This window comes from Rhinopithecus bieti, unplaced genomic scaffold (genome assembly GCF_001698545.2).
Source record: "Rhinopithecus bieti isolate Rb0 unplaced genomic scaffold, ASM169854v2 scaffold_9224, whole genome shotgun sequence".
Taxonomy (NCBI): Eukaryota; Metazoa; Chordata; class Mammalia; order Primates; family Cercopithecidae; genus Rhinopithecus; species Rhinopithecus bieti.
The window spans coordinates 96,173-113,224 of NW_016806003.1; the positions used below are offsets into that span (position 1 = coordinate 96,173).

The following is a 17,052-nucleotide window of genomic DNA, read 5'->3' on the forward strand; positions in this document are numbered from 1 at the left end:
CATACACAAATAATTGAGAGATGAGTACAAGGGTTATATGTTGGTATTGTCAGGGTAGAAAAATACAAAGTTGATTTGTACTAATACTACTACTAAAAATTTCAAAGATGCTTGCTGGCTGTAAAAGTAAAACTGATAAAGCTAGATTCAGATGTATTAATTTTTATAAATGTTTGTAAATACAGGCAACTTAAGTTATATTGAACTTATGCTTATTATTTGTAAATAAGTACCCAGCTAAGTTTGTGATTTGATACAGAGATATAAACATTGTATGTATTAAAGGAAACATTGCTTTTTAGAATAAAAAAAAAAAAAAGAAACTACAGCAAGTTATGCAGAAACTAGCTAAGATAACCGATGAAAGTAGCTAAACTAAACAACAGATGAAGTTCAATGTAGACAAAATGGCCTTCTATTGAAAAAGATGGAATCTAGGAATTTCACAGCTAGAGAGGAGAAGTCAGTGCCTGGCTTCTACTGCTCCAAAGGGCAGGCTGACTCATGTTAAGGGCTAATGTAGTTGGTGACTTTAAGCTGAAGTCAATGCTTATTCACCTGCTGAAAATTCTACAGCTTTTAAGAATTATGCTAAATCTGCTCTCCCTATGCTCTAGAAACGGAACAACTAAGTCTGGATGACAGCATCCCTGTTTACAGCATGGTTTACCTAATACATCAATGAAGGAAGTAACCGCAGATAATGGTGAAAAGAGTAAGAGAACTGTAATTAGAAGGGGAGCCTGAATATGTGATCGAATTACTATAATCTCAATGTGAAATCTGAATGAATAACTTCTTCTTATGAACAAAGAAAATGGTTTCTTGAGATGGAATTTACTCCTGGTGAGGATGCCGTGAACACTGTTGAAATGACAACAAAGGGTTTAAAATATCACATAAACTTAGTTGATAAATCAGTGGAGGGTTTGAGAGGATTGAATCCAGTTTTGAAAGAAATTCAACTGTGGATAAAATGCTACCAAATAGCACTGCAGGTTACAGAGAAATCTTTCATGAAAGGAAGAGTCAATCCATGTGGCAAACTTCACTGTTATCGTATTTTAAGAACTGTCAGTCACCCAACCTTCAACCACCACCACCTTGATCAATCAGCAGCCATCAACGTTGAGGGAAGACCCTCCACCAGCAGAATGATTATGACTCAGATATATATATGTCAGATATAATCACCAGTGATTTTTAGCAACACAGTATTTTTCAATTAAGGTACACACATTGTTCTTAAAGACACACTGCTACTCCACACTTAACAGACCACTAATCTATACAAAACTTTTATATGTACCAGAAACCAAAAAAATTTGTTGACTTGCTTTATTGTGGTGGTCTGGGATTAAACATGCAGTATCTCTGAGGTATACCTGTATTACAAATACTCAGTTTGTATTTTTCAATCTCATGAGGTTTGTTTCCTTTATGGACCATCTTCTAAATTTTCCACATCTCTGAGAAGTTGAAAACCAAAATAAAACACAATACTCTAAATGGAACACAGTTTATCTAATGGAGATGACTCTTCAATTCTCCATCCTATTTAAAGGATTAGTTGTGAGAATTTAGGCTGTTGTCAGACTGGCTAACAACACTAAATGTCAAACGTAGAAAAAATATTTTTTATTATAAAAGTCTAACAGGCTTTATGAAAGAAAAAAGTAGTTATGCATAAATTCAAAGTTAGAAGAAGAGTACTAAAACGAAATATTTTTTCGTGGCCATGCAAATGATTCCAAAGAGGACAGACAAGAAATATTCAATTTCAGTCCAAAGTGGTATATGTACAAATGCCTTGAGTTTTTCTTTTTTTTTGAATTAAGAAGGTTTAAAAAGGGTGTAATTTATTATTCAAGAATACTGATGAACGGCTGGGCACGGTGGCTCATGCCTGTAATCCTGGCACTTTGGGAGGCTGAGGTGGGTACATCACGAGGTCAGGAGCTCGAGACCAGCCTGGCCAACATAGTGAAATCCCGTCTCTACTAAAAATACGAAAAATTAGCCAGGCATAGTGGTGGGTGCCTGTAATCCCAGCTACTTGGGAGACTGAGGCAGGAGAATCGCTTGAACCTGGGAGGTGGAGCTTGCAGTGAGCCGAGATCACACCACTGCACTCCAGCCTGGGTGACGGTGTGGGACTCCATCCCCCCCCCCCAAAAAAAAGAATACTGATGAATGATGCAATAAAATACATTTTAATTCATTCACTTAATCATTTGAGAGTCTACTATGTGCTGGGCACAGTGTCAAATGTTACATATACAGGGTGACTGGACAGGAGTATATTATTAACTATAAAAACATATATGATGCTACTAATCTCTTATCATGGAAAGTTGTAAGACAACCACATCTACCTTAACTTTTAATTGCTTCTTGGCCTTTTAGCTAAGATCAAGGGTAGTACTTTAACTTGAGTCAGTTTGGCTATGACCACATGGGATCAACAGACAAAACAGTTAAACACTGTTACTTAAAATAGGGCAATACAGTGATTATGTTTAGATAGCTGCTCAGAAAGACTTTCATTAGATGGGAATACATCCTAGTTATCAAAATGATATACAATATACTGAACAGCGTGCTCTATACTTCCATCTATCAACATGTGTGCATAAAACCACATACATTTATTTCCCCCAATACCAGGAATGCATGGTATTTGATATCTAAATTAGAGAGACTTTTCTATCACTGTGTTAATGAAGTATCCACTAAATCTAGTTTTACTCTTTTTTAATGTTGAGACAGAGTCTCACTCTGTCACCCAGTTTGGGGTACAGTGGTGTGATCTGGCTCACTGCAATCTCTGCCTCTCGGGTTCAAGAGATCCTTCTGCCTCAGCCTCCTAAGTAGCTGGGATTACAGATGTGTATGCCTGGCTAATTTTTGTATTTTTAGTAGAGACAGGGTTTCATCATGTTGGCCAGACTGGTCTCGAACTCCTGACCCCAGGTAATCCTCCTGTCTTGGCCTCAAAAATTGCTGGGATTACAGGCGTGAGCCCTCACGCCTGGCCTACGCCTTATGCCCAAATAGCATAAGGAAAAGACTTTGGTACAACTTATAAACTTTTGCAAAAATGCATAAAATTGGGAAGCCTGTCCTTTAAAAATTAACATATGATTTGTGCGATTATAACATAAGTAAATTGGTCAACAATTTACAGCTGAAGAAGTGGAGGGAGATTATAGACACTTACCAATTCTGGCACACTTCCAAAATATACCCAACAATCTGCATAGAATAAAAACAGAAAAAAGTAGCTATTGATTACTCAGAAAGGTAAATCATTCTCTTGATACCATATAGGGAATTAATTGTATATTAACATATTAACCTTTAACACTTTGCTTCAAATTTGAAATCTGCTTGTTTGATGTTGAGCCACCATTCAAGTATGAAAGTAGGACACAATGGCATATCAACCATCAATGTACAGAAACTGGTATGAACTGGAATATAAACAGTGTCATAGGTCAAATCCAGGGCAAATTAATGAGAGTCGCAAAAATTTGCATAAGGGTTTACTATTCAGTTAACTTAAAGTACTCTACTTTCAAAAGCATAAAATGTATATGGCAATTTAAGCATCGATTTTGATAAAATGTTAAATGAACATTTTTTGGTTGAATGTGACACCAAAATCATTCCTATACTAAACTTTAATTTCTTAGAGAATGTAGCTCTAAAGTTAAATAATCTATAATAATGAATTCCAATGATGTTATTTAATTATGTGTCATTTACTAAGAAGGAATTAAAAATGGGCCTATATTTTCAATGTAAGTAGAAAATCTCCTAGTTTAGAGGACACTCTATGTGAATTCACTAAATATGGCATTTAAAGCACATATTCTGGAAGTAAGTATTAGAATGGAGACATATATTTCAATTGTATGAATGAATACATTATGAATTACATATTATATGGAATTATCACTTATTTGGCATGTATAACAAATCATTTTTGAAAAAAAGACCAACTGAGTCATCAATGAATAGAGATATTTTAAAAAGTAACACCGAGGACATTACTTTATTGGTCTGACAAAGTAAAAGAATTATAAATAGTGTCACATATGGTTGCAAATCAAGATAAATTAATATTATGTTATGTAAACTAGAATTATTATCTCAAGAAAATCACAATACTTAAATTTCAGAAAAATTTATAGTATATTCTTGTTTTTTTGCTGAAAGAGATGGCTGGCTAGTGAATCATTACATCTGAATGGGTAAGACTGACAGAAAATTCTGGTCAGTTAAGTTCTATATATGTTTCTCTTCTGAAGTATAACGTCCTGACCTCAAAGTAAAAGGTCTCTTAGCCTATCAACCATCAATGTATAGAAACTGCTATGAACTGGAATATACACAGTTTAGATTAAATGGAATTAGGCAAAAACATGAGTTTATTTCAAAGTATGAATATTCTGACAGGCTAAACAATTTTACTATAGAAATAAAATGACAAAAGCCATATACATCCCTGAAAATAAGCTAAAATAAAGGCCAAATTATGCTTAAATTCTATACTACTTACTGGTTGCACAACTGTGAGCAAGGTATTTTATCTCTTTAAAAAAACTACCCACCCTCAAAGAGTTGTTATGAGGATGAAATGAGTGATTATACAGAAAGTCCTTAGAATGGTGACTTACATGTACTGTGTTCATACATAGGCTAAAGGTGCATATGATGATAACTCTAGGTATCATTTAAAATTGGCTAACATTTCTTCATCAAACAATGGAATAGGTCAGGCATTTGCAAAGCCATGGCTCCTTCATTCTAGAACCCACCGAAAACCACAAGATCAAAAACTCAAGGTCTTTTTGGGTCTAACATTCTAGAAGTAACAAAATATCATTAAGAAACTGGTACAACAGGATTAACATATTAACAACTTTTATAAATGAATAAATAATACTAACTTGGTAACTAAGAGACTTATCAGCACCACTTTGATTTTTTCCACATATTTCTCTACCTAGATATATTTCTGTAATACCCCAATTTTACTTACACACACACACACACACACACACACACACACACACACACGAACCCTGTTGATTAAAAAAATGTAAATACGTTGCTTAGTTATTATGGCTAAATACCAATAAGTATATTTGCTGATAATGCTATCAGGTCTATGAAACCAGGATAAAGACCATGCAGTAATCTTCTTTTCTGCGGCTTAGTTCTATATTATTTGAAGTAGCAAAAACTGAAGTTATTTTAAACAGTGAAGTCATCAAGAACTTGCTTTATTCAGTCTGTCCAGATACCTCCACCTAACCATGGTATATATTCTCACTATAATAAAAGATTATAGTCTCATAAAAACACATAATTTTAACAGAAAGAGACTAGGCCTATAAAAATTTCTATACAAAATAATTCTTAGCTATAAATCAAAATAAAATGGTGCTTAACATGTATATAAGTGGAAATAAAGGTTTTTAAATAAAAAGCTTTCAAACAGTTGACTGTATTAGTACATATTTCAAAATGTAAAAATAGGCAGGCTGCTTTATGTAGGAGAACTATACTACCACTCAACCTTTACTAGAAGGTTGGCAGCCCTGAGAACTCCTTTGTTAATGTAGCATGTTATGAATATATTCCTGCTCCCAAAGGAATGAGGAGCAGACATTTCCACATGCAACCTACTTGCTTTTGAAGAAGAATTTTCGTAATAGCATAGGGAAAGTATTCTACTACTACGTAATTATTCTTTAATGAGATAAACACTTAAATATCTTAGATGGACATTATGCACTATATTAGAATTCCATTAACTCATCTAGTGTTTACTAGAGTCTACCATACACTTTAATTCTAAGTTTACAGTTTGCAGGTACAGAAGGGAAAGATGAAATGAAACTTTCCACTTGAATAGAAAGACTTCATGTATAGCTAAGCAACAAATAATATAATTTCAACAAATGGGTGAATATTGAAGAATAAATGCAATTAGGACTTTACTGAAAAAGGTGGAATGAAGAGAAGACAATGTCTACAAAGAAAATGGAATATTATCATAAAAACTGATGGACAACTAACATGTATTTTCACCTTCAGTAGGTTGAATCCCTCATGCTATTTTTTACTCTAACACGTATTAGGTCACTTCTGAAATTCATCTTTTAGTTTAGTAAGATATTGTGAATATAAAGTTTTCGAATTTTTAACAGGAAGAAAATGAAAAAAGTTATTACAAAACCAAATTACATGTAGGAATTAAATTATGTAATACTTTATATGTTAACTTACATTCAACATCTGTAAGAACTAATTTAGGTGACTAGACATCATTAGTAACATACCCAGTTTTATTTCTGTCCAGGAGGCTGGGTGCCAAGGATCGAATATAAGCACAAGTACATATAAGCAGCAAGATTACAGTCAATAGACTCTGAAAGTTGAAAATGGCAGACTAGAAAGAAAAAAAAAAAAAGAAAAATTAATATAAGAAAAACTGCATAAGTAAAAAATATTTGACAATTCCACATTTAGAGTCATGCTTTTATTTCTTCAAGAAGGCAAGCAGAATGACAAGTCTTGCAACATTTAAAACCAGAATCTTGAGGTATTCTACAGCCAATAGCTGGTTTTATGGCCTTAGCGGAATTAACTTTTCTAAGTCTTTGGCTGGGTGGAGAATGGGAAGACAGACTCAAACGCTAACTAATGTTTCTTTTAATTCTGAATTTTTTTTAGGATAAACATCCTTTAAATTTAAGCTATAATTTTCCATGAGTTGATAAATACTAGGCTAATAGATTTTGGGGAAAGAAAGCAAGCACTTGCACTTTCATTATTGGATTTTTAAAAGTTATTCATTACAGGTTGAACATCCCTAATCCAAAATCCAAAATGTTCCAAAATCAGAATTTTTTGAATGCCAAAATGATGGTAAAGAAAAAATGTTCATTGGAGCATTTTGGATTTTTGATTAGAGATGCTCAATAAATATAATGCAATTATTCCAAAATCCCCCCAAAAATCTGAAATCCAAAACACTCTGCCTGTAAGCATTTTGGATAAAGATACTTAGCTTGTATTTAATAGTTCGAGTCCTATTCAAAAAGTTAAAATTTAACACAGGAATCACAAGAAACCATAAGTTTCGTAAGTTTCCACAGTCAAACAAAATCACAGGTTTCCAGTTAAAGTAAATGGAGGTGGACTTATTCTATTCAAAATTCAGCTCTAGCATCACCTTTTAAAGGAGGTTTCCTTGAATCCATCTGCCTCCCTTCTCTTATTTTATGTAGAACTCCCTTTTCTATTCTCATAGCAAACTGTTACCTTTATAATAATGTTCATCTCTGAAGGGTGGACATTGTGTTATCAGGTTATCAGACTCTGAATCTCCAGCACCAATCATATGCCTGTCTCACAGTAGAAGCCCAATAAGAGACAGTTGAACAAATAAAATGAAAATTGAGAAAGTGCAAGAATATTACTGTATATGTAACAAAGAATAACATTTTCATCATATACAGGTAGATAAAATATGTCAATCTCATACAACAGTCAGCAATATGCTTGTTTAGTAAACTTAGAGGCACTTTCTAAAAAACAAACAAAAAATCAGGAATGAAACAAAGAATAAGACTTATGAAAAAACTTAGTTACATAAAATTGGTACTTGTGGCTGAGTGCTTATTTGAAAAGTCCTAAAGAATTTAGTGAGAAACAATTACAGATCTTAAGGAAATTGAGTAAGGTAGCTGGGTACATAATTAAAATATATACATCAATAGCCTTCATAATCATATTATCATTCAGGAGAAAGACAATGGAAAAAAGATAGCATTCAGAACGAACAACTAAAATACCTAGGAATAAGCTTAACAAGAAACGTGTAACATCGGCATCAAAGAAAAAAACGGACAAAATCTTAAAACATATGGAAGAGCATACAAGTAGAAGAGACTGTTGCTATGGTTTAGAAATGGTTTTCTTGTTCCTACCAAAGCTCCGGTTGAAATTTGATCCCCAGTAAGGTAGTGTTGGGAGGTGGGGCCTAGTGGGAGGTGTTTGGGTTTGGGGGTAGATCTCCCATGAATGTCAGGGTGCTCTTCTGCAGTTAGTGAGATCTCATAAGATGGATTAGTTTTCCAGGAAATGAATTCCTTCCAGAGAGAGTAGGTTGTTATAAAGCCATGAGCTCCTCCCTCCTTTTCACCACGTCTGTTTCCCCTTTGACCTTCTCAGCCATGTTGTGATGCATAAAAGCCCTCCCCAGAAGTAGGGCCAAGCCCTACTACTCTCAGCCTGCACAACTGAGAGCTAAGCGACCCTTTTTTCTTAACCAATTACCCAATTTCTTTTTTTTTTAATAGCAACATAACATGGATTAAGAAACCTGGTATGCCAGGTTTTTATACTGGAAGGTAACATTGTAAAGACAACCTATCAATTTAAAGTGAACCCAACACCAACAAGTTATTTTTTAAACAGACAACTAATTCTGAAGTTCATATGGAAAAAATAAAGCAAGGATAGCCAGGAGAATCTTAAAAACAAACAGACAACTAGAAACTGTTCCAATGTCGTTTTAATCTTTTATATATGTTTATGATAAATATGTGCAAACTACTGAAAAAAATTTAAAAACTATATACATTATTTACCAATATTCTCAAGGACAAAAAGTGCTTATGCACAATGCTAAGCAGTAGGCAAAAGGGGATCAAAGATTTCAAACAGTACATCTTAAGGTATGTAAACCTTTATGGAAAGCAAGTGGAAAAATGCTGTGATTATCTCTGGATAGTTTTTCGGCGGGGGTCGGGGGACAGAGTCTTGCTCTGCTGCCCAGGCTGAAGTGCAGTGGCGGGATCTTGGCTCACTGCAACCTCCACCTCGTGTGTTCAAGTAAGTCTCCTGCCTCAGTCTCTCTAGTAGCTAGGATTACAGTCATGTGCCACTATGCCTGGCTAAATTTTGTGTTTTTTCTTTTTTTAGTAGAGACAGGGTTTCGCTGTGTTGGCCAGGCTGGTCTCCCGATTTCAAGTAATCTGCCCACCTCGGCCTCCTAAAGTACTGGGATTACAGGCATGAGCCACTGTGCCCAGCCATCTCTGGATAGTTTTTAATCTAATTCTCAACTTTTCTGGATTTCTCAAATTGTCTAAGTGATACTTTTATGGTCTGAAAAAGACAAAAATGATTTGCAATTACCAGTTTAATACCTGTTTTTCTATGCATAATTTTTTCATGGATATAACAAAGATAAAATTTAATGTATCTTGAGTTTTAATTAAATTGGGTTTTAATCTTAACCCAAGTCAGTGATATACATTTTATAACACAAATCAGTGAATTAGCTCACGATCAATTGTAGATAAAAAGCATGGTATCTCACAATGCTTATCTTTCAAAGGTCATATTTTGAATATGTATGTGAATATATTAATAAATAATATTGGATAATGACCTCATAGAAAATAAAGCAGATTTCCTCCCAGTCATCGTAACTACATGTGTATTTAGTATCCACTTTGTCTGAGAAATGAGGCACTGGGGATTTAAAAAAAGGCTCATGGTATGATTCCTTCCCTGCAGTTTATGGCTAACAATAGCAATTACTGATATTCACTGAGTATTTGTTTTGTGTTACCCTCATGTATCTGGGGTAAATGTTATTGCCTGTATTTTATACATGAGACTGAGGCACACAGCAGTTATAATCAAGTTAAAATAGAACATGTACTTTAAAAAGTACATAGCAACTCATTGTTGAATGTGGAAGTGAGCTATGCAGACAAAGAATGCCATTTTCGTAAGAAAAAGTCAAGAAAGACTTCATGTAGAAAGCAGGAATGGAGTCAAACCTTGAAAGGGCACCATTCACATGGGCAAATAGCAAGCTCCAGGAGAGAAAAAAAATGTGGGGAAAAAAAACCCTAAAGAGAAAGTCATTACCATGTTCAGGGAATAATGAGAATCTTACTGTATTTTAAGCAAAAGATCCCTATAGTAAAATGGTTGGAAAATAAATCTGCAAAGTAGGTTTATCATCTTCCTAATGTTGTATCTAAATTCATGACTTTGTAATGTGTTCTCTTTTCTTCTCCAAATGCGTTTTTAAAGAAACATGCTAAAATGACATAATGTCCAGGATTGTTTCTAAATAATCCAGTGCATGTGTGGTGGGAGAGGGCTAGGGCTGACGATAAAATGCTGAGAATATGAGGGTTCATTATAGGCTTCTACCTCTTTATGTTTGAATGTTTTAATAGAAGATAAAAGGCACTTAAAACATGCCTATTACGAAAGTAGAGTGTGTATATACGTTTGTGTGTGAAACCATTTACAAAAGAAAACCATTTACAAGTATGAAATATATGATATATACAACTTTGTTCTGGGGGTTTAAAGACTCAAGTTTAAAACAAATAATCTTAGGTGGTAAGTCTTTTAGATGTACTCAGACTCTGGTCAAAAGTGTGTTTCTAACTTATGGACATTAGCCTGCCACCTATAGCATTCCCCTTAATGCTTAGCATCTGTTGTCTGGTGATATAAAATTTTAGTCTCAGGGTTAAAGGAAACAGATGTTCCTCTTCAGCAAAAAAAAATTGCATTTTCAACAGAAAATGTTATTAAAAGGGAAAAGAGGAATCTAAGAAAAAGGTAAGCATATTTAATCACAAAATAGAGGAAAAGATGATAAAAAGGTGGTAAGTCAAATTCATTTAACTTGTTTAATTTTTTTCAGGGCCTTTAAGTCATGAAACTCAAGGTACTCTATTGAGTTCTGCACATGCTATCTGTTCTTGCCTGCTTGGTGAATTGACTCATCCGTCCAACCTCAACTCAAGATGCACCTCCTCTGATGTCTTCCCTGTTCCCACTCTCCATATCAAGCAGAGTCAGGATTTTCATATGTGTATAATACATACACATAACAATGTGTATGTTACAGAACACATACTGTACTGATTGTCTTCTCTATTCTATTGAGGTTTTTATCAATCCCCTGTGACTATTAAAATATAGTACACAGAGAAGTCACTGAAAAATGTCAAATGAACAGGAACTTGAATACAATTGGCAATAATGAACATTTTAACAAATCCAAGAACATATTTGGATTCCAAAGAAAAAATGCACATTCAAAAACCAGTGTAGATCAGATTGCTGAATTTTGTTAACTCTTCAAGAGAAACCTCCATGTACAGCTTTGCATTTATGTTTACTTCTCAATAATATCTTGGAAAATCAAGTAGAAAAATGCAAATTTCCTTATATTTATGTTAAGGACCTAGGCTGTAGGGTAAAATAAACACCTGAGGTAATTTCCATTCAGTATCCACATCTTATAACACCTCCTGGCATTCAGATTTTCTATTCTATCAAGCAGCAAGCTTTGAAGGTGCTTGCACACTGGAGAGTGTGTGTTCTTCTGACTTCTTTTAATTCTTAAGAGATATACAATTTCAAAAGATCTGTAAGACTGAGTAGGCAGGTTAGCTTGACCATTACTGAGAGCTATGTCATTCTTCTAAAACATGGTAATGCAGTCCCCGAAACAATTTGTCGTCAAGGTTCTTTTATTAACCCTTTGCATTGTAGACTTATCTGACAACGCATAGTCAATGAGATCTTTTGATATGCTTGAAACAACTAGTGTTACTGCACTGAGCTAATTTACCCAAACTGGAAGGAAATAAACTTGATGAGTCAGTTACTTTATTTGATCATTTTGAAGTAAATCACATTTGGTTAGGTGTTTTGAAATAATAAAAATAATTCACAGACTTTATTTGGCCACAACTACAGGAGATGCAAAAATTAATCAATGAATAGATGGAGGGTGGTTAATGCAAAGCTAAGGAAGGGTTCTAGACATGAAATTACTTACAATGTTGACAAACCTCTAAAAAATGTTCTAATCTCAAGTCTATTTGAAAATTAGAAATGTTTTCAGATTTTAAAATCATTTTATTTATTAAGATATAATTTCTAATTTTCAGAGTCATTTTTGAACACTAAAACTATATTCATTAAGCCTGATTATAAGTAAGAATTCAATATAGGAGATTTTTTAAAAAGATGAGTAAAATACTTCTAAGAGCTCAAGGTATTTATTAACAAAACTTTCAAATAAGAAATCTTAAAAAGAAACCACTGAAAACATTAGGAATAGAAGATGGAAAAAAAGGAATTATCCAAGCAATATAAAAGTGCAAAAAGAAACAATGAGAAAAGCAAAAGAAATACACACATCAATATAAACAAGCTGTGCCTAGAGAGTGCTCAATGACTGGTTACTAAGCATACTTAATCTGCAGAAAGGAGAGACTAAATCTACAGTATTTTCATTAGTTTTGGATCACTTGGACACTATGTAGCTTATTTATTTTTAGGATTACCAAACAAATTGTTTAACAAATTTGTTGATTAAACGCCTTGTTTATGCATAACACTGTGTTGGAGCTTCAAATGTTGACTGCCTCTTACATGGGAAATAAATTTTTATTGACATACTAATTCCTCCAGTTTTAAAACAAAAATTAAAACCTCCATTTTAAAACTCCAAATAGTAACAGTTTTACTTGTATTAATATTTATTTCTTTTACATGAAACTAGTTTATCCCTTTTTGGGGGTGGAAGGGAACACAGAAATGATACTCCTGACCTGATTGTGATAAAAATTATTCAGCATTAGAAAAGTGGGTCAGCATTTATCATTTAGAAAATCTAGGTCAGGTCAGCATTTTCCATCTAGCCTCTTAAAACAGAAAACATGAAAATGCAAGGATGTTAGTGTGCATATGAATGCACAAACACGCATATATCTAAATTGCCCAAAGTAAGTAACCAGTATTGGTTGAAAAGATTTCCACTAATACACAAAAATTATCAACATTCTCTTTTGGTGTTATTAGCATATACATTTAAACTTTGTTGCTTATCATGTGGTAGGGTGATATTGTACCAAACAGATAAGTAATCTTAGTTTAATTTGAGAGCAAGAAATCAGGCTTGATTAATATTTAGATACGAACTCATCACCCATTGCTTCTCAGCAACAGTGGCCACTAAACATTTGGGTTAATGAAGTAATCCAAGTATATAAACTTGACCTTAGATGAATCAACATCTCATATCTCTACCTGTCAGTTTCATTTCATTTGTAAAATGGGGGGGCTGGATTAAATAACCATTTGTTACAACCAGTCCTATTTTTAAAATGTACAGAGACCTTTTCTACTTAATACTTTCCATTTAACAACTTTCATGGATATGATGAGTAAAACTACAGTTCAGAGTAGAAGTGCCTGAACTGTTTTCCACTGGCAACACTGATTTTGTAGCTATTTTCATCTCATTATCATGGTACCTACAATTAATTTGCTATGTTTGTGCTGCTTCGTTTTGGAGCTATTTTATACACACCTCAGATCTAAAGATAAGGCAAAAGGGTGTCAAGAGTTATTAAGAGAAGGCATACACAAAACAATAATAAATGATAGAGTGAAAAAAATTAGAATAAATGCTTCATATATGTATTTGATAAAAAGACTGGACAAGAGAAAGTATTCTGAAGGACAAAGAGCAAAGCCTGTTGTAAAGTACTCTGACCTTGCAACCAAGAAAAAACAAAGACTGATAAAATGTCCTATTATATGGCATGAAATCTAATTGCTTATTAGAACCACTTGGAGCTAAAAAGCCGTAATTGCCCAGAAATTTGGATTTAACTGGTCTGGGTATCTATAGTTTCTTGAAACTCCCTGGAAGTTTTTCGAGACGGAATCTCGGTCTCTCACCCACATGGAGTGTGGTGGCGTGATCTTGGCTCATTGCAATCTCTACCTCCTGGGTTCAAGCAATTATCCTGCCTCAGCCTCCTGAGTAGCTGGGACTACAGGTGCACGCCACCATGCCTGGCTAATTTTTTTGTATTTTTAGTAGAGATGGGGTTTCACCATGTTGGTCAGGCTAGTCTTGAATGCCTGCCTCGGCCATCTGGAAGCTTTTATTTGCAATTGGTATTCAAAAACTTTGCTAGAGAAGATCAGCACCCATATCAGATTCCTATTAGCCTAATGCAGTGGTTATCAAAAGTGTAGTTCATGGAACCCTTCATGGGTTCATAAGATCAGAACTATTTTTATAACACTAAGATACTTGCCTTTCAACTGTGATGCCATTTTCATGGATGACGCAAAAGCAATACTAGCAACACAATTATTATCTAAACTGCTACCTCCTCACCCACCCATGACATTAAAATGTTGATTTTCTTCTTAATATTTTTGTGCAATTAATGATACTGTTGCATAGAAAGGGCACAGCATTTTGTGACAAATTGGTTCAGTTTAAATCTTAGCTCTGCTATTTATAGGCAGTGTGATCTTGAGCAAAGACACTTAGCTCTCCGCATCTGTTTCTTCATATGAAAAATATGGCCAATAATACGTCTTTAATAAAACCTTGTATAAAAAACACCTGTCAGAGTAGGTTCTTAACCAACACAGTAAGTCCTTACTTAATGTCATCCACAGGTTCTTGGAAAATGCAACTTTAAGCCAAAAGATGCGTAACAAAACCAATTTTACCATAGGCAAATTGATACAAACACGAGTTAAGTTCCAATGACATATTTCTGGTCACAAAAGCATCACCAAACTTCCAAATAAGTATCAAAACCCTTCTAATATTAAACACTGAAATAAATATAAGTTATACATCCACTTAAGAAAGATTAATAAGAACAAGTAAGAGAGCTGGCTATATGCTATTTCAGTTCAGTGTTGAAGGTGCCGGGAGCCATCTGAGTAGCTTTGAGTATAGGACATCATTCCGGTGCAGACCACTCAAACTAGGAGAGTGTAGACACCTCAACAAACCTAATGTATACGTCTCTGGGATATGGGAAGGAACTGGAGTACCCAGAGAAAATCCATGCAGACATGGGAAGAACAGACATGAAGACAACATGCAAACTCCACACAGTGGCCTCAATTGGGAATCGAGTTTCTTCCTCATAAGCGTTATTGAGGATCTGCTGTATTTCTTTACCATCCAATAAATCATCCAAGCTGGAGCTGTGCTTCATCACCCTTCACTAAGTACCTTCAAAATGATTTTCCTAGTTTTCCTTTCCTTTCAACCCAACTGCTAATCAGAGTTGAGACATTCAATCATCGTATATCTGAACTATAGCACTTGTTTTCAAGCTGGTCTTCCAGATTCTAATCTTCCTCCATTTAAATATACTCTCTCTATGCTGTTACCAGTTGGTTTTCTAAAATGCACACCTTTTATTTCCCTGCTCCAAAGCCTTTATCAAGTAAGCAATTAAACATCATCAAAATATAAAGTCTTTGGCCTGGCACAAAGCTCTTCAAAATCTGGCCCTAATCTTTCTAGCCTCATCTATACTTAACTTCTTTTTTTAAATTCCTGCCACATTGAGGCTCCATGCAACTATTGAACTTCATGCCTTTTGTTCCCATAACTGCCATTTCCTTTATCTATGGGATACAGATCGCTGTCCCACCTCTAGCTAATGACCCTAATACTCTTTAAAATACAGGTGAGAGAGAATTATTTTCTTTCTTGGGGACATCTCTCAAGCAGTTCCCAGCCAGTACTACTCCTTCCACTGTGTTTAATGATTTTCTACATATCTTCCGCTACAAGAGAGAAAATACTTCACATCTATTCTCTGGAGACTCAGTTTAATTATGAAATGTGGGCAATCATTCCTACTTTGCAGAGTTTGTGAAAATCACTTAGCACACCAAGAAAAAGACATGAAAATAAACTCTCTTACAGTTAACCAAGTAAAGGATGGGAACTGGGCATGATTCTAACTCTGTCTGGCTCAGTCTAAACCCATGCTCTTTCCACTACACGTGTTGTCATGCTACATCATAACAGATAACAGATGGAATTCACTTATTTAACCATCTCCCCCTACTGGACTGTGAAATCCTTGAAGACACTGAGCATGTCTGTATCCCCAGACTCTTTTTTTTTTGAGATGGAGTTTCGCTCTTGTTGCCCAGGCTGGAGTGCAATGGCACAATCTCGACTCACCGCAACCTCCGCCTTCTGGGTTTAAGTAGTTCTCCTGCCTCAGCCTCCCAAGTAGCTGGGATTACAGGCATACGCCACCACGCCTGGCTAATTTTTTATTTTCAGTAGAGATGGGGTTTCTCCACATTGGTCAGGCTGGTCTCCAATTCCCAACCTCAGGTGATCCACTCACCTCGGTCTCCCAAAGTGCTGGGATTACAGGTCCAGATTCTTAATGGAGTACTAACTCTAGCTGGCACTATGACTGTAGAGATTAAAATACCTAGTCTTTAAGAATTCTGCCTAGAGAGGGAGAAATGTAGGCAACACTTTATTGCTGTTTACTGTGAAAAGGGTTATGTTAGAGGGATACTGGAAGTATACATGAATATCCCTATAGATACCTAAAGAGAGTAGAAGAAAATAGAAAGGGTTAAGGGAGGCTTTTTGGAAAGAGATGAGACATGAGAGAAATGTTGAAGGATGTTAGGCATTGGGGGAAACAAGGCATTCTGAAATTTTTTAAAAGTATTAATTCACAAGTGCTACAATTACTGTTCACCCTGACAGATGTAAATTATTACTGCTGATAAACATTTTGTCCTTGAAATGCTTTTTAAAAAGATTCTTGGTCGTGGTGGTGGCTCATGCCTGTAATCCAATGGTATATTTCTGGTCACAAAAGCATCACCAAACTTCCAAATAAATATCGATACCTGGGAGGCTGAGGCGGGCGGATCACGAGGTCAAGAGATTGAGACCATTCTCGCCAATGTGGTGAAACCTCGTCTCTACTAAAAATACAAAAATTAGCCGGGCGTGGTTGTGCGTGCCTGTAGTCCCAGCTACTCAGGAGGCTGAGGCAGGAGAATCGCTTGAACCCCGGAGGCAGAGGTTGCAGTGAGCCGAAATTATGCCACTGCCCACTCCAGCCTGGGCGACAGAGCAAGACTCCATCTCAAAAAAAAAAAAGATTC

General features: G+C 35.1%; 1 protein-coding gene across 2 annotated transcripts in view; it reads right to left on the reverse strand.

Annotated features, from left to right (window-relative positions):
* Positions 1-17,052, reverse strand: part of LOC108531141 (protein kish-A-like) — a 78,815-nt gene that overhangs the window by 59,795 nt on the left and 1,968 nt on the right. For both annotated transcript variants that reach the window (XM_017874451.1, XM_017874450.1), the window contains exons 2-3: positions 6,354-6,463; positions 3,221-3,255 (exon numbers count right to left, since the gene is read on the reverse strand). In XM_017874451.1, coding sequence (XP_017729940.1) covers positions 3,221-3,255; positions 6,354-6,463 — 145 coding nt within the window. The remainder of the gene's footprint in view (positions 1-3,220; positions 3,256-6,353; positions 6,464-17,052) is intronic.